The sequence below is a fragment of the Narcine bancroftii genome, chromosome 4 (genome assembly GCF_036971445.1).
Source record: "Narcine bancroftii isolate sNarBan1 chromosome 4, sNarBan1.hap1, whole genome shotgun sequence".
In the NCBI taxonomy this organism is placed as follows: domain Eukaryota; kingdom Metazoa; phylum Chordata; class Chondrichthyes; order Torpediniformes; family Narcinidae; genus Narcine; species Narcine bancroftii.
The window spans coordinates 77,471,369-77,495,441 of NC_091472.1; the positions used below are offsets into that span (position 1 = coordinate 77,471,369).

Below are 24,073 nucleotides of genomic sequence, written 5' to 3' on the forward strand. Positions count from 1 at the left end.
ACTCAGCCTCTCGACATGAGAAAGCCATTGAAATAATGTAGGAGAATCAGAGTCTTTCCATTTTAGTAAAATTGCTCTTCTAGCTAATATTGTAATTAGAGTAAGCTTCAATCACGTTATTTCATAATACTGCTTTATTCCCAAGTTCTCTTTTGCTTCTTTATCTCATTTGAAGGGTCATCAGGCTTTGTGTGCTTCTATTACAAGCAAAAGTTGGCCAATTTTGTGTTTTAGTGTACATGACAATAAAGGAATCTTGAACATATATTATATTGAGCATGAAAGGCTAACTTGCACCTGAAAATGCCCAGTTACATTTCAGGAAAAAAAAATTGTCAACTGGAGAATCCTAACCAACCAAACAAATCTGATTGAATTTCTAGGTATTAATTTCAAATTTCAAAAATTCTTAAAGCATAAGACTTAGCAAACGTATCCTAGAATTGGAACAATTAGTAAATACACTGTGCTTACTGCCTCTCTGAGTTCAAGTCTTTCAGTATAAATTAAAACTGACTCTGTTAAATGCTAAAGGGAAAGGCAAAGGCCATACCACAATCTAGTTGAAGCTTATGATTTGAAAGGCCTCAGGGTCAACTAAACAATCACATTTGCAGGTATTCCTGGGAGTTGTTGAGGCAAATAGTCTAAAAAATGCATAAGGGAGCAAGAAATAGATTATGCCAAAAGGGTTTGGTAATGTAGGGTCTTGTGGAGCTCAAACACCAGTGTAAACAATTCAGATAAAACAGCCTATTTCTATGTAAGCAAAAAGACATGGTCAATTTTACTTTCACTCTACAATATTTATCAAATAGTGAAATGTAAGGCAGTAATATCATCACTCACCTGAGAAGATGGTGAAAGAATCGTCTAGCATATCGGCTGATTGGATCTCTGTATTCTAACACGGTTGTGTCTGACAAAGGTCTTGCAGGAGCATAAAATGTTCCAAGAGTTGCTTCAAGATGTGCTGCAAATTTAACACATTTTTTTTTAAAAAAAGCAGTAACCTTGGTGAAATCTTTGAATAAATGTTGGACTTAAAACTTAACTCATATACACAATATAAAGGTTCAATAATAATTATCATTGTTTATTGATGCATACAGCATAGTTGTTTTTATTTATTTGTGACTTTAGAAAGTGGATGGGCTTATTCCATGCATCTTTCACACATTCACAAAACAGAAATTAAAGGCTTATTGAGCTATAACCTTGTGTGAGATAGGATTCCAATGGCTGAAATCATACATCGCATCAAGAAAGATGGTTATGAATATCAGAGACCATTCATTCTAGTCAAAGGACATCACTGTAGGAGCTATCTGGGCAGAATCCTAGGACATCCATCTTTAGTTGTTTCATCAAAAATCTTTCTTTCATCACAAGGTCAGAAGTGGGACTAATGCTTCCACAATATTCCATTCTTTCTCAACTCTTAGCAAGCAAAGTTGATCATCCATATATGTAGCAAGACCTGAAAAAAATCTAGGGAAGTAAAAACACACAGAAATGCCGGAGGAACTCAGCAGGTCTCACAGCATCCATAGGAAGCAAAGATTAATTACCAGCATTTTGGGCCTGAGCCAAGGTATGTTTAAAAAAAACCAGGTTTCTGTATTAAAAGACTGGGGAACAGGGAAGAATGGGAGGGAAGGATTACAGACCAAAAGGTGTTACTTGGATTGAAGAGGACAGGACAGAGGAAAGATGAGAATTGGTTTGGGGAGTGGGGTTGTTTTTGGCTCTGGAGAGGAGACAGAGGGAAAAGGGAAAAGAGAGAGAGAGAGAGAGAGTGAGAGAGAGCATGAGATAGAGGAAAGGAGACATAGGGAATGATAGGCAGGAGTCCAACAGAAACTAGGTCCATTTTAATGCCATCCAGTTGGAGGGTGCCCAAACACAATATGAGGTGTTGTAATCTACGCAAGTTACAAGAAGGATTCACAGCACAATAATCTCGAACAGTGACCATCTCTAACAAGAAAGAATCTAACTACCTACCCTTGAAATTCAATGGAATTACAATTGCTGAATCCCAGGCCTTCCATATTCTTGGGGATCACCAATGACCAGAGACCAAAACCAGCTGGGTTTTGTAGCTACAAAATCTGACCATCCATAAGAATCAAATTAGGAGTTTGATAGACTTGCTTAGATAAATGCTGTGCTAACAATTCCTAAGGTTTGATGCAGAGCGCTGCAAACTAATCTGCACTATATTTTGGGATAAATGAGGTACAAATACCAAGCCATCAAAACTGAGGACCAATTGGATGTGCTGGATAGTTTTGCAAGGATCCTTTAATCAGCCCTCACTTACTTGATGAACTGCACATTTTTAGGGTAGAAAAGGCGTCATATGTCATAGAGGCTGTATCAGGAGGCAGGGAGGAATAGGTAGAGTAATGGGCTCACTTGAGGCTGGGATCAACCTGTGATCAGATAACTGCAGATGACAGAAAGCAAATTCAGAAGCTTCTATTGTGTTTCTTGCTGATGGGAGCTGTTGCTTCACTTACAAGGTTTTCCAGAACGCAATCACATCCATTAAATTAACTATCACTAAATCAACTAGTTGATCAAGGGTAGAATGGTGTGATTGCAAAAAAAGCAGATAAGGGATCCAAGGATAGTTATGAAAGAGCCCCACCCAGGAGAATATAGGGATGTTGGAAAACAGTCAATACCACTCCCTTGTTCAAAAAGGAAGCCGGAAAGAAGGGAACCACTTTTTTTGCGGAGCCTGAATAGCACATAAAACTAAGTTTTTTTCACTGTATGTGATCCTGAACATCCTAAGAGAAAGACTGCAGTCTGTCTGGGTTGGTAGAAGAACATTGAGCACCTTTATGCTAAGCACTGATACACCTCAGGGAGTCTGTCTGCTCCTGTTCATGCTACTGATCCATGACTGCATCGCCAGATCCAGCTCCAACAGTGTCATCAAGTTTTCAGATGACAACAGTGTTGGCCTCGTCAGTAACAATGATGAGTCGCACTACAGAGAAGAGGTGGAAAATCTCATGAAATGGTGAGAGAGTAACATCCCGAGTCTCAACGAGGACAAGACAAAGGAAATGATTGTGGACTTCAGAAGGACCAGGAATGACCACCCTCCTTTACACATCAACAACTCTGTAGTGAAGAGAGTAGAGAGCTCCAAGTTCCTTGGAGTTCACTTAACTAGTAACCTATCGTGGGTACTCAACATCTCCTCACTTGTCAGAAGATTGAAGCGGGCAAGGCTACCATCCACCATTATGTCAACCTGCTACAGGAGTTCTATCAAGAGTGTCCTGGCTGGCTGCATCACAGCATGGTACGATTGCTGCAGAGAAATGGTTCAGAAGTCAACCCACAGGACTATAAGAGTGGCAGAAAGGATCATTGGAGACTTCCCCCCCACCCCCCCACCCAAATCGATGTGATCTACTGGGACCATTGTCTGAAGAAAAAGCACAAAATAATTGAAGAGCCCTTCAACCCCGCACACAGCATCTTTCAGTTCCTCCAATTGGAAAAGAGATACATCAGAATCAGCACCAACAGGCTAAGGAACACCTTCTCACTGGCAGTGAGAAAGCCGAACGACCAAAGGAAATGCTCACACTATTCATCCGAGACTCTCATGTTCCTGAAACAATTTTTTTTCATTTATTTGTATATATGAATACTTGTCCTGCATTTGTATTGTGTGTCTGTGTGTATGTTATGTCTGGGTGTGTGTCTACGGGTTTTGCATCAAGCACTGGTGAACACTGTTTCGTTGGGTTGTATTTATGTAATCATATGACAATTAACTTGATTTGGTTAGATTAAAGATACAAGTTGATTAATTTAACATCTATTTTTGACAAAATGCTTGAGTATAATCATGAGGAAATATCTCATCATTTTGGAAAGCTGACTTGAATTACATCTAATCAAAGTTTTATGAAAGGCAAATGATGTTTGATAATTTTGCTTAAATTCTTTAATTCTCTCTCCATCAGAGAGAGTTGATATAAACATAAAAATGTAGTGTATTTAGATTTCTAAAAGTCATTTGACAAAGTGCTACAGAAGAGACTGGTGCATAAATTAAGGCCCTAATGTACTGGAGGAAGTGTGTTGGTATGGATTGAAACTGGCTGTCACATGGGAAAACAAAGGATGGAATAAAAGGGTTCTACTCATGTTGGAGGGATATAACTAATGGATTACCCCAGGGATCTATTCTTAGTCTGTAAATTTTCATTATTTACAGTTTGAAGGACCTGCTGGTCTAATCCTGGCCCCATTTTCTCGTGTTCTTTGTTACTAACAAGCATGTAAGGAGTCAACTATTCAGCCTCTCAAATTCACTCAGCCATTAAATGAGATCTTGAGATATTTACTACCCCAATAATATTTTTCTGTTCTATTCCCATATGCCTTGATTCCTCCATTCCTACAATCTCAAATAGAGGGAGAGAGTTCCAAAGCTTCACTATCCTGAGTGATGACAATTTTCCTGATATTGGAATTAAAACCCATTATGTTAAATCACAATACAAAATATACTGCAATGCACAAAAGTACTGGAGAAACTCTGCAGGTCGTGCAGTATCCATTGGAAGTAAAAGGCAATCAACATTTTTGGCTTGAGCCTCTCAGTGGGAAGTCCCAAAACATTGATGACCTTTTATCTCCCATTGATGCTGTGTGACCTGCTGAGTTTCTCCAGCACTTGTGTATTGCACTAGACTCCAGTGTCTAGATTTCTTTGTTTAACATCTAAAATGTACTACTTTATCCAGGGGAACTTCCCACTTTTTCTACTCCCAATGCCAGTATCAACCCTGTTGAGACCATTTAAGAATTTTGTATATTTTAATAAGGTCACCTCTCATTCCTTTTTACTCTAAAGAATTGAATTCTAGCCTATTTAATCTTTCCTCATGTTGAACACTTGCCATCCGAGAAACCAATTTGGTCAATGCACTACTGCTTTCATGTTTTTGAATTAGAAGGCTATGGATTTGCCCTGATTTTAATATATAATTTAAATTGAGGATTCTGCTTAAAGCAGATGGAATGTTGTATTAAAAATCTTATATCTCACATCAGGCAGCATCCACTGAGAGAAATGGACAGTCAACATTTTGGGTCAGAACCCTTTATTGAGATGAAGATGGGGGGGGGGGGGGAAATAGTAAAAGGATGGGAGGAACCTAATACTTTGGCCCCACCCCATCCCCTATCTCCCTTTAATCTTGGTAAAGGTCTCAACCTGAAACTTGACTGTCCATTTCACTCTATGGATGCTGTCCAACTTGCTGAGTTCCTCCAGCTTCCAGATTCTAGCAACTGCAGTTTTTTTTTGTTTCTCTAGGTTAAATCATAATGTGTTGATTAGTTAAAATATCAAATCTTCCATGGTAGTACACATTAGAATAAGTAGTATTCAAAAGGCAAGTTTTGTAAAATATACTTAACACAGGAGCCAAAAGCTGATGGTCTTCAATGCATTCTGTTGCAGGATCTGTCTCATAACCCACTTATGCAAACCCTCTAGCTTGTAGCTCTCCTCATGCTAAAATGCTATCCGTCTCACATCCATCACGCACACCCGATCACTTACCAACCTTCTACCAGAGACTATCTACGGGTCACTATCAACAATACACTGCTGATTGCAGGGCCATAGCCTACTTTAAGATGTAATTGTTGTGGTTGTACAACAAAAGGACTCAAGCCAGCTCCTGATCTGGAAAAGCCCAAATTTTTATCTTTGTGCTCAAAGCTCTCCATGGTCTCATTCCTCCCTGCTGTAGATGCTAGGATTCTATGAAAAGTACTAGGAATATTTGCCATTGTTCATTAAGTTGCATTGATCTATAGTCATGACTGTCAACATAGCACAAGAACCAAGTTACCTTTACCAAAAACAGACAATTATTTTATGCAAAGGAAAAATGAATAACAACAAAATTAGTAACAGCATTCTCCAGTTAATAAATTATTTTTTTTTTGCATTCTCACATTCTCTCTCTGGTGTAAGTTTCTGTTTCAGGAGATGATCTGCAATAGCAATGAGACAAGCGTAGCACTGTAGTCCCACAGTGTTCCAATTCATGCCAAGCAAGATATTAATAGCTTCCTCAATTTGGTTGTAACGGATATATTGGAAAATGAGGTCAGTAGGGCGCAGTTGTCCTTTCAATATGGCGCCTGTCACAGGAAGAAATTTCATTATTGTACTTAAGGTTAAATTGGAAAAAAAAAATTGAATTAAATATTATAGGTTCAGGAAAATGATAGTCATAGAGTCTCTTCATAACGGGGTTACTAACAAAGTAGGGTAAATTATTGAGCAGTTGATTGATGCTGAGAATTCATTTGATCTTAGTAACGAGGGGGTAACTAATCAGCATGGTGGATAATCTTGTAATTATGCAGAAGACCAATGTTCACTGTTGTATGATTCTCAATCATACATCTTGTGATTTATAACAATGCAAAAGTCTGGCAAAAAAAAGCTCAGTATTTAGAACATTTACAGCAATCAGGTACCAGGAATCTCAAAACAAACAAGAGATGTTGATTGCCGATGTCAACCCTTTCCATCTGGGTGTTTGACCTTTTATGGGCGATGAGCTTCTAAATGACTGACACGGGAGAATGAAGTGACAGACAACTCATTGCCTAATTGATTTAAGAACAGTGCCCAGGGAAGCAGTCCAATTAAAATTACAAGCAGGCAATTAGCAGCTAAACTGTAAATCCTTTCTTGAAGCCTGCTGGCAATAAAAGTACAATGATTTGTGCTTGCAAAATTAAGTAAAATCTGCACATTTCCTGGAAACAGACATGAGCCAAAACACAAGGGACGCCAGAGAAAGCTATGTAGACATCTATTCTAGAGGAAGCAGTATGCCTCACAGGTAACCCAGTGATTTATCATTTTTATAATGTGTAGCACCTCGAAACATTCAACTGTAATTAAGCATGTTTTTGAACACCATTCAGTTGAAAACTATAGCCTTTGGCAAACTGATTAAAAAAGTTATTTTGTTTTTAAAAATGAGTTCTGAAGTTATAAAAGATGGTCATGCAACATCTGTACATCTCTTTAGTTGAATGGAGTAAAGCTCACTTTTGTTAAGAGGTTCTAGACATATAGGCATTACAAAAATCTAGTCCATCTTTTTTGGAATTCAATGTTTGCATAAATGTGTTATTCCTAAGTATTTAGTTAATAGTGGAATTGTTAAAAAATACTGTAACCTTGGGGCATGCCACAATGAATAATGACTTTAGATATCTTTTCTTCCCTTTACCCTTATTACATTTTGTTTTTTGTCACCCATATTGCAGAAACCAAATCACCACATACTGGAATTTAACTACTGAATTTGCATATTGATTCAGTTTAGCATTAATTTGGTGACCAAAACGTTTGATTGACATTTGTCCACAATGAACATTGATGCAATTCTTGCCTAAATATTGTTTCACAAACTCACAAGTTTTGAAATGTCCATTGAAAAGGGAGCACAAATGGATTCCTCTGCTACTAATACTACTTGTACATTTTGGACATTCTTGCAATATATTCAAAATAATGTGACAATAGATTTTTCTTCAAGTTTGGAAAATAAAATTCTAATGTGGTTAAACAGCTTTAAAAATATTTCCATTATTTTCTTTTCATACATTTTCCACATAGCATGAATTGTAATGAATAGTGACCTTGACACATATACTAATTATGATTATGCTCTGCTGGCATTTTACAAATTCCTTCACTGGACTGCTTAACAATCTTCTTATACAGATCTTGATATTAATTCAAAGTAATATAAAATTATTTTTGCATATAACAAATATATATTTAATATTGCAGGCAATTATATTTCATATTGTAAATTCAGAAATATCAACAGATTGGAATATAAAGTATGAATGACAATTATGATTTTAATCAAGTTAGTAAATGTAAGTAAGTTAAGCTATTTACAACATTGCATTCTTCTAGGAAATATTACAAAGAACAAATTAATTATTAAGATGGAAATGCTCACCTAATTTCAGACAGAGTACTCCAACAGGCCCTTTGTCAAATCTTAGAAACAGGAGATCATGCACATTTAGGTTGCCATTGTTTAAAGAAATAACTTGAGGAACTGTCCATTGAATTTTGGCCATTCTGCTTGTCACAGCAAAGAAATGGCTGAGCTGAAGTTTGGTTAAAGGGTTTACATCCTCTGCTAACAACTGCATCTTCATAGGTGATAATGCCATATCATAACACTGAACTTCACCTTGACTGTTGCCCACTATAATTATTGCACCATCAGGATGCCATTCCATCATAGAAGGGACAAGATCAGTTTGAGCCAGTAAAGTCATCCTGCGACAAGCATCATATAAAATTAGTGAAGAATCCTCACAGCCTAGGATAAGCTTGTCTTCCATAATATTTCTGCTGCAGCAAGTGGCCTTGGACCTCAATGGGATGCTAGTGACTGCCACACGCTGTAATTTATTCCGAGCACATTCATAAATGCAGCTGTCTGCCATTGGTTCTTTGTCCAGATTGATGAAGCACTCTACTGTATGGACCTGATTTGGTTGATTAATACTGAAACCAACATTCAGTGGATCGCCTTCTGTACGTATAAAGCTTAAAATCTGAAATGAAAATGAAACAGTGTACAAATTAAATAAAGCAAAAAAAAAATGAACATCACAGCTGGAGAGCGACTATGCTATTTCAAAATTACTGGGAAAATTAAATAATACAAATTTATAAAGCAAAGCACAAAGTTTTAAAAATATACAGTTCTCAAATTATTCTGACATCATCAAAACAATAGTGAAACAGCTTCCCTTTAGCCATCTAATCCTCCTGGAAACCTAGCAATATTATTACTGAGGGCAAATTCATTTTGAGTGCAAAATGGATTGGTTGTGAAAATTCTGCTATTCACCAAGAATCCATTGCCAAAAGGGGAAAAGAACCTGGTGTTTACAATAGCTGCTGCAGAACGATGGTCAGAACTGTATTTAAACAGAAACTGTAATTGAAAATCATTAGGCAGAAGAGAGATGGGATGGTGGGGGATGGAGTTGTGATCTACAATCAACAAGACCTAAAGAAATCCTTGAAATAAGATAACATTGGCAGATATGATGGGCAAAGATGAAAATGACCTTTTGGTGTCCGAAGAGTCATTTGCTAAACAGTCTGAAGCCAGGTAGCATAAATCACAAAAGCAAATTCTTCAGCCCTTCAAGTAGATTTATTTTATTTATGAGATGTCAATATCACAGACAAGGCCAGAATTTATTGCCTATCTCTAACTGCTCAAAATAAGGAAGCAGTTTTGAACTAATTATATTGTTTTGTCAGGAGTCACATACAAGCCAGAAGAGAGAAGAACGGCAAATTTCCTTCCCTGAAAGACCTTACTGAACTGCTTAGGACTTAGAATGATCTGGTAGTTACAGTATTACTGGTCCCTGAAATCAAGGCTGGAAAAACTGAACATCTCTTCAAGAAAGACTCACCTCCACACCGTCTAGGACCGCACGGTGCAAAAGGAAAAAAATGAATGAAAATGTCAGTAGTCTCCAAAGCTGATGCACCATTCTCCCTTTGTTCCTTATGGATACACCTCCTCCCATATTATTTAAAAAAATAAGTGCAAAGATCTTGTGGTATTGATTGAAGCAAATAATGTATTTGCCTAGGAATATCCACAGGCAGTAGTTACAATTATAATTAGTTCAAAGCATGTTCCAGGACAGTAAATACTTCATTCACATGGACACATCTCACAATAGAGGCAAAATATAGCTTCATAGAACCCTTCCAATGCTGTGAGAAAAAGGTTCTGTGATACCTAAATAGGAACATTAAAGGAATAGGCTCAAACTGTCAATGAAATTGACCACGTAAAGAACCGTAAGCCTTTTCTTTGTAGATATTCTTGTGATTTGAATGGGATTTTGTTGTTGCTCAGTCACAACTAACCTTCACAATTCAGAACGCACCTTCTTAATAACAATCATTGAACAGCAGAACAAACACCTGACAATTCCAAAGGGTGCTTCTTTCACCAGATTCACTAAATCTATCATGCAAGTTTTATTCAATGACTTGTCCAAGGTGAGAACAGTTTATTAAAACAAGGCACATCAGAATAATTAGAGAGCAAAATTCTTTCCTCTTGAAGATACATAGGCTCCTTTAGGCACTGCAGGTTTTTATTTATTCATTTACTTATTAGGGAACATGCACCAGTGGTGTTCAACATTTATTTCCATCACTAGATGTCCTCAAGAAGGGGGCAGTGAGCTTTCACAGTCACCTTGGAGGAAGTGCTCTCACTATGTTGATGGATAGAGATTTAGATTCCTTGATGATGAAGAAGCAGAGGGGCTGGAGTATGACTTGAAGGGAAACTTGTAGGTGATGCTGATGTTCTCATCTACATGGAACTCTTGTGCTTTATGGTGGAGAAGGCTGAAGGTCTGGGAGATGGTGTCAAAATACCTAGGTGAGTAATTTCAATGTATTTTGAAGATGGTTCGCATTGCAGTCACTGTGTACCCAGGGCAGTAAACAAGAATGGTTAGAGAACATTTTCTCTCTAACCCTCTTCTTTTTGCTAGGAGATACATTCATCCAGTAAATTCTCTCACAATTCTTCAGGTTTGAGAAAGCAACCACTCACCAGAGTATACCTAGTTTGTTTCTTGCTCTCCACGAAGCTGATTCAGTTTCTCATCAGTAAAGATCCCAGAATGTTGATGGAAAAAGATTAGTGATGGCAATGCCTTCACCAAATGTTATGGATAGGTGGTCAACCTTTGTGCTAACATGTCTGTCACTTTTATGGCATGAATGTTACTTTCCATTTATCAGCCCATGCATGAATATTGTCTTAGTCTTGCTGCATGTATCTGCAATTTGGTTCATTGGCAGAGTTGGGAATGAAATTAAACATTGTGCAATTATTAAACAGACCCAATTCTTATTTTATGATGGAAAAAATGTCATTAATGAAGCAGCTGCAAGTAGTCAGGCCATGGACACTGCCTGAGAAACTCCTGCAGTCCTGGAGCTGGGATAAACAATCACAATGATCTTCTGTGAAGTAAAACTCCAAATGTTGCAGCGTTTTCTCTTTGATGCCATTGGCTTCAGTTTTACCAAGGGCCCTTGTGCTGCATGCCTTTTATCAAGAACAGGTGCTCTCTCTTCTCACTTCTGGAATTCAGATCCACATTTGGATTAAGACTATGAAGAGGCATTGAGATCCTGGCAATAACCAGATTGGCCATAAATGAGCAGGTAAATAATAGAACTGCTAACAAAAATATTTTCAATTACTTTGCTGACACCTGAGAATAAACTAATCATGTGGTAGTTAACTAGAGTTGTTCTACCCTTTATGAATTGGTCATAACTAGGTAGATTTTCATAATTGTTGAATAAATGGCAGTGTTCCAATGCATGGCTAAATATGCAGCTAAATCTGAAGGGCATGACTTCCACATTTCAGCCAGGATGCTCTCTGGCAATATTGCCTTTGGTAGCTCCAATTATCTTAGCCCATTTCATGCAAATAAATGGAGGAGGAAGTTGAACTTGTCACATCAGGGTACATCAGGTTTGGAAAGCTTTAGCCTTACTCATGCTGGAAACCCTCCTCCGCGTCCCCCTTCCCCCAACATGAGAATGGGGCATTTTTAGAATCTCCTCCTCCCATTAGCTGTTAAACATTCATTCACTGGATGTGACAGGACTTCATAGTTCTGATGTACTGCTTGTGAAATTTGTGACATCATGGATCGATTTTTCTACAAGGTAGGTTGGTGAGAAGTTGTTCAAGAAAACTGATCTGCTGCAGCCTCAGTTTGGCAGCCATCTCCTTTAGGAACAGGGATGGCACTGTGGCTTAGCTGGTAGAGCGGCTCCCTCACATTACCAAAGACCAGGTTCAATCCTGACCAGATGGAATTTGCATGTTCTCTCTGTGAATCCAAAGGTTTCCTCCAGATGTCTAGTTCCCTCCTACATCATAAAGATGTGCGGGATGGGATGTTATTTCATCAATATATCAGGAAAGAAGGGAGGGGAGATTGCTGGGGTCTAACAATTTTTTTGAGTCTCCCTTAGCCATGGGAGATAGGCCAAAAGACCACGACAGGATAAGAATCAGGACATTCAGCCCATTGAGAATAATATTGTCTCCTTATTCAAAAAGGCCAGTAGGAATAAGCCTGGAAGCCAAAGGCCAATGAGTCTTACATAGGGAAGTTGTTGGAGAAAATTCTGAGGGACAGGACTTGCATTTGCTTGGAAAAGCAGGGACTGATCAGATGGAGTTTTGAGCAGGAGCGATCATGGCTAACAAATCTGACTGAGTTTTCTTGAGGAGGTAACTATGAAAATTTATTAAGGCAGTGCTATCGTTGTAGTTTACTTAAATGTTTTGACAAGGTCCAGCACCATTAAGGAAGGTGTATGGGGTAACAGGATTCAATGTTAGCTTGGTGACAGGATTCAGAGGGTAAAGATAACTGGATGATTTTCTGACTGGAAATCTGGAACTAGGATCAATGCACGTGTGTTTGTAAAAAAAAGGAGGAGAGAGTGACTAGGATACAGACAACACAAAAATTGGTGGAGTCATAGACTGCTAAGAAGATTGTCTAAGCATACAGTTGGAGAAAACTTTTGACAATTTTTGGTAGTATCTAAGGAAGCAGAGACTTAATCAAAATTTTAGGTTAAGACTCTAGATCAGGACTGAGACTGTTAGCCAGCATTAAGTGGTGAGGGGAAGGGGCAAAATAGGTGAGAAGGGGGAATGATGGACTGACTGATGGAGCTAAGTTAAGGGGCTGGGTAAGAGTGGAGGTAAAGACAGAAACTGGAAGGTTATAGTGCAAACACAAGAGGCTGCAAATGCTGGAATCTGATAAGGAACAAAGGTTGAGATGATGGCAAATAGAAACAGGTGTGGAGCAAAGGAAATTGGGTAACAGGTAGCTTAGGGTAGTGGGGCAATGTTGGGACAAAGGTGGAGTATTTGGGCTCCGGTTACCTGAAATGAGACAATTCATTTTTAAATTCATTGATTTACAGACTGCAGGGCATAGACCAGCAAGAAAGTTGGACAGAGGGATGCCAGATTAGTGGAGTTTAAAGCAAGAAGGTATAGCTTAAGCTATGAGGAAAAAGATTTAAAAGGGACCAGAGGGAATCTTTTTCCACACCGAGGGCGGTGTGTATATGTAATGAGCTGCAAGGGGAGGCTGTAGAGGCAGGAACAATTACAACAATGATAGTCAGACAGTCCCTGCATAGGTATGCAAGGGTGGCCACTCTTTTAATTTAGACATATAGCATCATAACAGGTCATTTCGGCCCATGAGTCAGTGCTGCCCAATTAACCTACACCCCTGGTATGTACTCTTGGGCTGAAATGGCCTGTTACTGTGCTGTATGTCTAAATTAAAAATTAAAAGGTTGGCCACCCCTGGTATAGAAGGATATATGTCAAATGGGACTAACTTAGATAGACAACTTGGTCAGCATGATTTGGTTAGCCTGAAAGGCCTGTTTTGGTGACATATAACTCTATGAATCTATGAGTAAATGGCAGGGACCTAAGGAGATTTGCTGTACAGGGGGCCTTATGGTTCAAAGCCATACCTCATTGAAAGATGCAACCCAGATAAATAAGGTAATGATATTGCTATTTAGTATGTTTGTCTTCATAAGTTGGGAGATTGAGTAAAGTTGGGATATCATGTTGCAGCTCTACAAAACATTAATTATACCATATTTGGAGTATTATATGCAGTTTTGTTTGTCACGATACAAAAAAAAAAGTGTTGGTGACAAAGAGAATGCAGAAGAGATTCCCAGGAGGTTGGTTGGAATAGATGGTTATCCTTGGACAAGATCAATAGGCCATGAAAAGCCATACTTTTCCCAGGCAAAGGAGTCTAAAACAAGAGGGCACAGGTTTCAGGAAAGAAGAGAGAAATATAAAAGCAATCAGAGGGGAAAGTTTTTCCACACAGAGAGTGCTGGTTATCTGGAATATGCTTGTAGAGGAAATGGTAGAAGCAGATAACGTCAAAATGGTTGAAAGGTATTTAAATACATTCTTATATTCGAATGCATAGAAAGATACGGGCCTTATGCAGACAAATGGGATTAGTGTAGGTAGGTCTGTTTTGGTTATGTGACCCTATGAATTTCTTCTGAACTGCCTCCAGTGCTAGTACATAATTTCTTTTAAAAAAGAAAACAGTATGTGGTACTGTAAGTGTGACCTCACTAATAGCCTGTATAACTGCAACAATAATACGTCTGTATTTTTAAAGTTCAACCTCCATCCAATAAAAGTCAATATTCAATTTACCTTTTTAAGTACTTATTGCACCTGCATCTGATGTTTTAATATTTAAGTTCCCATCAACAGCACACATTCTGTGCCCTTGCCACTTTCAAGTGGACTTGAACAGATATTCATCATTAAGGATCACCAGTGGTCACCAGGTTTATTTGACCTAATGCCATCAAATTTCATGGTGAGGACATGCAGAGTTATTATATCTCTCCTATTATGCTACTTCCTCTGGTGAGTTTGTCTTGCCAATGGGATAAAAGTACCTGGGAATTGTAGAGGAGGCGATAGAGGAGGCAATAGATATACTGCGGACAAGGTATGTTTTTCTCAAGTTCACTAGTTCAGATAGAGACACAAGAGACTGCAATTACTGGAATCTGGAACAGAAAGATAAACTTCTGGAGGAACTTAACGGGCCAAGCAGCATCTGATACATGGTTTTAACCCAAAATGTCAACAATTCATATCCCACAATAGATACTGCTTGACCTGCTGAGTTCTTCCTGCATTTATATTTTTTGCTGACTATGTTGGATTGTTGTCGAGTAGCATGCCGGACCACTATCCCAATTTCAACAGTCATCCTCAGATGCTCACCAATTCCTCTGCTTTCTAAGAGATCTGAGAAGATTTGACATGTCATCAAATTCTCTATCAAACTTCTGCAGGTGCACTCTGCAAAGTATACTGACTGGTTGCATCACAGTCTATTTTGGCCATTTGAGTGCCCAGGAATGCAGTAGATTGCAGAAGGTAGGAAATATAGCCAGGTTAGTTTATCATAATAAAGCTTACATCTCATTGGACTTACCTCTTCCTTCGTGGTATGAATCTGGTATCAGCTTTTTCACAACAGGTGAATGTGCCCAGAAGTATTGAACTGCACGTTTCACTAACATTTCTACGACTGATTCCACCTGCATTGAATTCGCCCATCGTTATTGAATGAAGATCTACCGGGACCAATGCTTGAAGAGGGCGCACAAAATCAGTGAACCGGTGCGGACTAAAAAGGCCAACATGGCCTGTTTCCGCTCCGTTAATGGTTATATGGTTATGGTTATATGGTTTGTTCTAGGCTCTGACCCTCCAATGCACTGAAAATATCCAGGTGAGACAAGAAGGCAGCCAACAATATAAATGACCCCCAGCATCCTCGTCACAACCTCTTGTCAATGTTGCCTTCAGGGAGAAGGTACAGAAGCCTGAAGACCAGCACCTCCAGGTTCAAGAACAGATTCTTTCCAATGATTATCAGGCTCTGAAACTACCCCTGGTTCCACTAACAGGGACTGATCCGACATCACAAAAAGGGCTGTCTGCACTATTGTAATGCCATTTTCTGCTCTTGCACCATGGTGACTATGAATATTTATTATTCATCCTTTGTATTTGCAGATGACATCATAGTATACCTAACAGAACCAGAGATATCAATAAAAGAATTACATAAGAAATTGAAGGAATATGGAGAAATATCGGGGTACAAGATCAACGCAAATAAAAGTGAAGTGATGCCAATGAGTAACGCGGATTATACAGAATTTAAAAAAGAATCACCATTTAAGTGGCAAGCTCAAGCAATCTGATACCTCGGTGTCAGGTTAGATAATAACTTAAGCCACTTGTACAAACTAAATTATCAGCCACTAATAAAGAAATTGCAGGAAGACTTAGAACATTGGAAAGAATTACTGCTAACGTTAATAGGGAGGGTAAATTGCATTAAAATGAACAAGTTCGCAAGGATACAATACTTATTTCAAAAGTTACCAATTCCCTTAACAGAATTTTTAAAATGAATTAAAGAGAATAATAAGGAAATTCTTGTGGAAAGGGAGGAAACCGAGGGTAGCGTTAGATAAATTAACAAGAGGTATAACCAAAGTGGTTTGCAGTTACCAAACTTTAGAAATTATTATAGAGCCACACAATTAAGGTATTTATCAGATTTTTACCAGACAAAGGAAAAACTAGACTGAACTAAGATAGAACTAGATAAAATAGGGGAGAAGGTACCAGAACATATTCTTTTTAAGTGGGATGAAAAGTTGGTGCAATATAAAAGCTCACCAGTATTGCATCATTTACTTAATATATGGAAGAAGATTCACGCAGAAAGGAAAAAAATGAATTACCAAATACCAAAATTATTATTGACGCAAAATCCATTGATCCCTTTTACAATGGACAACCTTTCCTTTAGAGAATGGGAGAGAAAAGGAATCAAAAGAATAGAAATTTGTTTTTTGGGAAATAATTTATTAACATTTGAACAGATGAAATACAAAATGGAATAATTCATGGTACAATGTTTGGATATCATCATCGGAAAGCTTATTTAAAGGATAAATTGTGAAACAGATTGAGATTACTTGAAGGAAGCAGCTTTGAATATGTGATTACAGATACAATAATAATTAAAAAATTTATAACAAATATGTACATTAAGCTGCAAGGTAAGGAAAATGATGAAATAAGCTATAAACCCAAACAAAAGTCGGAAAAGGACTTAAACATAAAGGTAAAAAATGAATTATGGGAAAAGTTATGTTCTGGAACTATGAAGAATACAATAAACACAAAGTTACTCATGATACAGTATAATTGGTGACACAGGGTATATATCACGCCTCAAAAGTTAAAAGAATGGGAACAACAATACATGCAATTTGGGCATGTACAAAAGGGAAGACGTTTTGGGAAGAACTAAATCAGATATTAAATAAAATTTCAAAAAATAACATACCAAAAAATACAGAGATCTTTCTTTTAAATAACATAAGTAATGAATTAGGCCTCAAATTGGATAAAGCGCAAAAATGATTCATTATGATAGCTTTAGCAGTAGCAAAAAAATGTATGTCAACTTGGAAAATGGAAGAGAGCCTGAGAATACAGCAATGGTACATGGAAATCTATTTTATTGGAAAAAATAACATATAATTTAAATAATAAAGTCACATTATTTGAAGAAATTTGGAAACCATACATGGAACATAACAGAGGGCTTGCCTCGGACCTCCACCCCATAAAATGATAAGAAGACAAAATGACTAGATTCAGTGTGTAATAAATAGATGACGCATTTTTCTTGTTTATTTTCCATTGTGTGAAGATATTGTTTTATGGTTTTATTGTATTGTATATGTTGAATATTAATGGGTTTTGGAGGTGGGTGGGAAGAGGGGAGCGAGGGAAAGGGGGAAAAAAGGGAAAAAATGCCACTGTGTATATTTAATGAGAAACGTTTGTACATATTTTCGCTGATATAGTTCACAATGTGAAAAATAAAAAATTATAATAATAGAAGAGGGCTCAAGAATCAACAGGATCAAGAGAAGAGTGCCCAAGAAGAACAGTGTGAGCTGCCTCATTGACTATCACCCAGTAGCACTAATACCTGTTCCATCTTGTATTCATATGTGTAGTTCTTAGACAACACATGGATGAAGGAAAAAGTTATTTACTTTAAAGTTGTTGTAATCGGCACCATGAGGCATGCCATGAGACTGCAAGCCTCCATTACAGATCTGCATATTGTGTCTCCTGCCCTCTGTCAGCCCCTTGCTGGCAGCCAAGTCTAATCAAACAGTAACTTTAATCAAGGCCTTCCTAGTGGCCATGCATACATGATCACTATCATTACATCTCCCTTTCTTAAAACAAATGTAACTTACTTTTAACTAACATATTTTCTTTGTATAACTCTGCAATTTTAACTTTAACATCAGGAATTTACATTTTCATTATTATCAACATTGTTAACATTTTTTAAACTTGTTTTGTGTGTTCACATTTATATACCCTAAAACATGAAGAACGAATAAGATAGCACGACTTCATTCTATAGCAGGAGGCTTTAAATTTTCTCGTTGAGTCTCTTAAGAGGATTCATGTGTCTCGACGATCTCCTGATTGATTGTCCTTGAATCTGAGTTGTTGCCTCTGACAATGTCTTCTCAGTTGTGTATTCAGGTTGTTCAACCGTATCCATCTTTCCATCTTATGTGGCTGATCCCATTTGAAGATCTCGACAATTTCTTCACAGAACAGCACCTTCATCTGTCTGAATGAAGTATGATCTTGGTTGGACTTCACTAAGGACAGTTCCCTTTTGAGTCCATAAGTTTGTTTTGTCTTTTAGTTCCGGTAGGTTTTTTGTTCCTCTGTCAAAGTAATACTTTTGCTTTTCTTTCTGTTGTTCTTTGAACTTTCTCACTTCCTCTTGCTCTTTTATTTTTAGGAGGTTCTGAATGGGTAGGTTTGATCTTAGCCTAGGACCCATAAGGAGGTGTGCTGGTGAAATACCACACTCGAGCGGCATTGTGCGGCATACTAGCATGCTCTGGTAGAAGTCTGTTCCACTGTCTTTTGCCTTGCTCATCAGTCTTTTCACTGTCTGTACTGATTTTTCCACTAGACCACTGGACTGTGGAAAATGAGGACTTAACATGGTGTGTACAAAGTCCCACTCTTTGGCAAATTGTCAGAACTTTAAATTGCAAAACTGGAGTCCATTGTCTGTGAAGACTTCACTTGCCATGCCATGTCTGGAGTATATGGCTTTCATACCTGTTATTACAGAATCTGCAGTGGAGGTGTTCAGTTTACACACCTCTGGATACAGTGAGTAATAGTCTGTGACTATAAGATAGTCCTTCCCTTGACATTCAAATAGGTCAGTGCTTACCTTCTGGTAAGGTCTGTATGATGCTGGTGTGGCTTTAGTGGTTCTGTAGGATTGCTTGCTTGATATTTCCAGCATATTGTACAGTTTGACACTTCATTTGTTATATCATTGTTGATTCTTGGCCAGTACATCACCTCTCGTGCTCTTTTCAAACACCTTTTGATTCCGAGATGTCCTCCATGGATCCTTTCTAGCATCTCTTTTCACAGACTCTTTGGGATAAAGATTTTGCTTCCTTTGTAGATGATGTATTCAACCATTGATATTTCCGCCTTGTAGTTCCAGTACTCTGAAACGTCAGATGAGCAATCTTGCTTCATGTTGGGCCATCCGTTCAAGATGTTTTTTTCTCAGTTTCACTGTTTCATCTTTGTTTGTCTCTGACTTTATGAGCTACATTTTTGCATCTGACATGCGCAGTGCACTTGTGATCATGTCCATGAAGGCATTCACGTCTTCATCCATTTTGATGTTTGTGGGCAGTCTCGCGTCAACAGCTCTAGACAATCTTTCACATGCGTATGTGATGTTCCTTTTCAATTTGAGCTTATTGTGTCTCCGTGTCTGTCATTGAGCATGATGCATACGCAATGGGTTGCCAGTCATGATATTTTTGCAGAAGAACTGCACCAAGCCCACCATGTGATGCGTCTAATGATATCTTGATGGGTCTTGATGGGTCGTAAAACCTCAGAACTGGTTCCTCTGTGAGCAGTTTCTTTAGTTCGCCTCATGACTTTTTATGCTCATGATTCCATTCCCATTCAACGTTCTTTTCTGTTCGTCTTCTCAATGGAGCCATCTTTTCTGAGAGATTGTATATGAATTTACCCATATAGTTGACCTATCCATTAAACTTCTGCATGTCCTTTTTGCATCCTTGGGATGTTTCCAATGATGGACATCTTTCTGGGATCTGGTTTGATGCCCTCACTGCCAATAATATCTTCCTACAAATGTAAGTTCTGTCACCCCGAGCTGGCATTTCTCTCTATTCAGCTTCAGCTTTGCTTTCCTTGTTGTTTCCAGCACTTTCCTGAGTTTCTCATCTTGCTTCATTCTCATGTTTCCCAAAACTATGATGTCATCCATTGAGGTATCAACTCCATCCAGGTGCTCATAGACCATATAGATAGTTTTGTGATACACTACAGGAGCTGAGGCAATTCCAAATGGTGACCTTAGGAATCTGTATCTGCCAAATGGACTATTGAACGTGCAGTCTTGAACTTGCTTCATCCAATTTTAACTGCCAAAATCCTGATGATGCATCTAACTTGCTGAAATACTTTGCATTTACAAACTGTGACATGATTTCTTCATGCGTTGGAAGCTTACAGTGTTCTCTCTTTATTGCTCTGTTTAGATCTCTTGGATCCAAGCAAATTCTAAGCTTTCCATTCTTTTTGTCCACAACAATGAGTGAACTCACCCACACCGTTGGCTCATCTATCTTCTGAATCACGTTCAGGCTTTCTATCCTGTCCAAATCTGCTTTTAGTTGCTTTTGAAGCAGAAATGGAACTTGTCTGCATGGATGTATCATCAGTGGCACACCTTTATCCACTCTGATCGTGTGTTTTCCTGGAAGGCAGCCAAGACCCTGAAATAGGTCATTGTATTTTTTCATGAGTTCATCATAGACTGTCTCTCCTTCGCTTTCCATAACGAGGACATTTTGCCAGGTTCAGTTTCTCACAGGCTGTTAAACCTTGTATGGCCTGTACATCATTTGGTACCATGATGAATGCTAGCAGGTGCTTTTTGTCCTTGTGTTTCACTTTGACCATGCATTCTCCTTGCACTGGTATATTAGAACTTCATTACCCTGTCACTCACTTTTGTTCCATACATCTTGGGTCTAATCTTCTTAAAATCAGTCTCTAATATTACATTAATTTGTGCTCCAGTATCCAATTTAACTGAAATATATATGCAATTCATTTTTAATCTCAACATCCAGTCTCTGTTTTCTTTTCTGTTTTCAGTCACAATATCTACATAGAATTCCTCTATCTCCCTTTCATCTACTGCATGAATTTTGCTTTGTTGCACTTGGTTCCTACAGCAACGGGCATAATCATTGCTTTTATTGTACATATAGTATGTTTTACCATATGCTGGACAATTTTTTGGTAGGTGTTGTGCACTGCATTGATGACATGGCTTTCGATTGTCCCTTTCATTTGTTTGCTGGCCACGCCTCTCTTTCCACATTGGCGCACTTTTTGTTAAACGGTTTATATCTGTTCTTTCTCACCGCATCCATGTTGCAGCAAGTTTCACTGAACAGCTCTTTTGCCTGCATTTTTACAGTTTCTGCAACCCTACAGAGTGCTATGGCTTTTTCCAGGTCTCTATTTTGCTCTCTCAGCAGTCTTTCCCTTAGGCTATTATCTGGAATACCACACACAAGTCTGTCTTTTATCAGCGAGTTGCTTCTGTTTCTCTATTCAGTCACATATTGATCAATACTTTTTTCCATTTTCTGTGCACGTGAAAAATCTGTGCCTCTCAAACATCACATTATATTTAGGTATGCAGTATGCCTCAAACAGTTCCATTATTTTTTCCAGTTTCATTTTGTCTCCTTCAGCAGCAAATGTGAAGTTATTATACACCTCCAGGGCTTCATCACCCATGACATGTAAGAAGATGGATGCCTTCACTTTCTCACTTTTCTCATCTGCTCCGACTGCCACTAAATACAATTCAAAATGCTGTTTAAATCTGTTCTAATTTTCAGCCACATTACCTGTCAGCTCCTTAATAGACTAATACCTAGTGTCGCCAAAAATGTCCTCCCAGAATCACAGTGTGGCTTTCGCGCAAACAGAGGAACTACAGACATGGTCTTTGCCTTCAGACAGCTCCAAAAAAAGTGCAGAGAACAAAACAAAGGACTCTACATCACCTTTGTTGATCTCACTAAAGCCTTTGACACCGTGAGCAGGAAAGGGCTTTGGCAAATACTAGAGCGCCTCGGATGCCCCCCCAAGTTCCTCAACATGGTTATCCAACTGCATGAAAACCAACAAGGTCGGGTCAGATACAGCAATGAGATCTCCGAACCCTTCTCCATTGACAACGGCGTGAAGCAAGGCTGCGTCCTCGCACCAACCCTCTTTACTATCATCTTCTGCCTGATGCTGAAACAAGCCATGAAAGACCTCAACAATGAAGACGCTCTTCAATCTGAGGCGCCTGCAAGCTCACACCAAGACACAAGAGCAACTTGTCTGTGAACTACTCTTTGCAGACGATGCAGCTTTAGTTGCCAATTCAGAGCCAGCTCTCCAGCGCATGACGTCCTGTTTTGCGGAAACTGCCAAAATGTTTGGCCTGGAAGTCAGCCTGAAGAAAACTGAGGTCCTCCATCAGCCAGCTCCCCACCATGATCACCAGCCCCCCCACATCTCCATCGGGCACACAGAACTCAAAACGGTCAACCAGTTTACCTACCTCGGCTGCACCATTTCATCTGATGCAAGGATCGACAAAGATATAGACAACAGACTCGCCAAGGCAAATAGCGTCTTTGGAAGACTACACAAAAGAGTCTGGAAAAACAATCACCTGAAGAAACACACAAAGATCAGCGTGTACAGAGCCATTGTCATACCCACGCTCCTGTTTGGCCCCGAATCATGGGTCCTCTACCGGCATCACCTACGGCTCCTAGAATGCTTCCATCAGCGCTGTCTCCGCTCCATCCACAACATTCATTGGAATGACTTCATCACCAACATCGAAGTACTCGAGCTGGCAGAGTCTGCAAGCATCGAATCCAAGGTGCTGAAGACCCAACTGCGGTTGGTGGGTCACGTCTCCAGAATGGAGGGTCATCACCTTCCCAAGATCGTGTTCTATGGTGAGCTCTCCACTGGCCACCAACACAAAGGTGCACCAAAGAAGAGGTGCAAGGACTGCTTAAAGAAATCTCGGTGCCTGCCACATTGACCACCGCCAATGGGCTGATATCGCCTCCAACCGTGCATCTTGGCGCCTCACAGTTCGGTGGGCAGCAACCTCCTTTGAAGAAGACCGCAGAGCCCACCTCACTGACAAAAGACAAAGGAGGAAAAACCCAACACCCAACCCCAATCAACCAATTTTCCCTTGCAACCGTGCCTCCCACATCGGACTTGTCAGTCACCAACGATCCTGCAGCAGACGTGGACATATCCCTCCATAAATCTTCGTCCGCGAAGCCAAGCCAAAGAAGAAGACCTGTCAGCTGAAGTTTTGCTGGTAGATGTAATCCTATTTTTTTCATTGTTAACTTCTCTTCACTGATAAATTGCTGACTTTAGATTTTACCTTTTAAAGTATTTCCTTTAAATTTCCTTCAGCCCAATTCTGACACCATGTTTCATCTTGTATTTGTATATGTGAGTTCTTAGACAACACATGGATGAAGGAAAGGGTTCTTTACTTTAAAGTTGTTGTAAACAGCACCATGAGTCATGCTATGAGGCTGCAAGCCTCCATTACTGATCAGCATACTGTGTCTCCTGCCTTCTGTCATACCCCTGCTTGCAGCCAAGTCTAATCAAACAGTAAATTTAATTAAGGCTTTGTTAGTGGCCCTGCAAACACGATCACTATCATTACAATATCTACAGTGATCAAATGCTTTGAGAGGTTGGTCATGGCCAGAATTAACACGTAAAGGACTGGACCCAATGCAATTCGCCTACTGTCACAATTGCTCCACAGCAGACACAATATCACTGGCTCTCTGTTCATCTATGGATCACCTAGGAAACAGCAACTCATACAACAGTGGCTCTTAATCAACTACAGCTCAGCCTTCAACACTATTATTCTCTCAGTGCTGGTCAACAAGATCCAAACTCTAGGCCTCCACACCCCTACACAACTAGATCCTTGATTTCCTTATTGGAAGACAACAGTCAGTACGAATTGGAAACAACATCTCCTCCTCACTGTCGATCAACACAGGCGCACCTCA

General features: G+C 39.0%; 1 protein-coding gene across 8 annotated transcripts in view; it reads right to left on the reverse strand.

Annotated features, from left to right (window-relative positions):
• The window catches only part of wdpcp (WD repeat containing planar cell polarity effector), a 291,775-nt gene that overhangs the window by 96,389 nt on the left and 171,313 nt on the right, over positions 1–24,073 (reverse strand). For all 8 annotated transcript variants that reach the window (XM_069931706.1, XM_069931705.1, XM_069931702.1 and 5 more), the window contains 3 exons: positions 8,052–8,661; positions 6,010–6,198; positions 850–973 (listed from right to left, as the gene is read on the reverse strand). In XM_069931706.1, the coding sequence (XP_069787807.1) occupies positions 850–973; positions 6,010–6,198; positions 8,052–8,661 (923 nt within the window). The remainder of the gene's footprint in view (positions 1–849; positions 974–6,009; positions 6,199–8,051; positions 8,662–24,073) is intronic.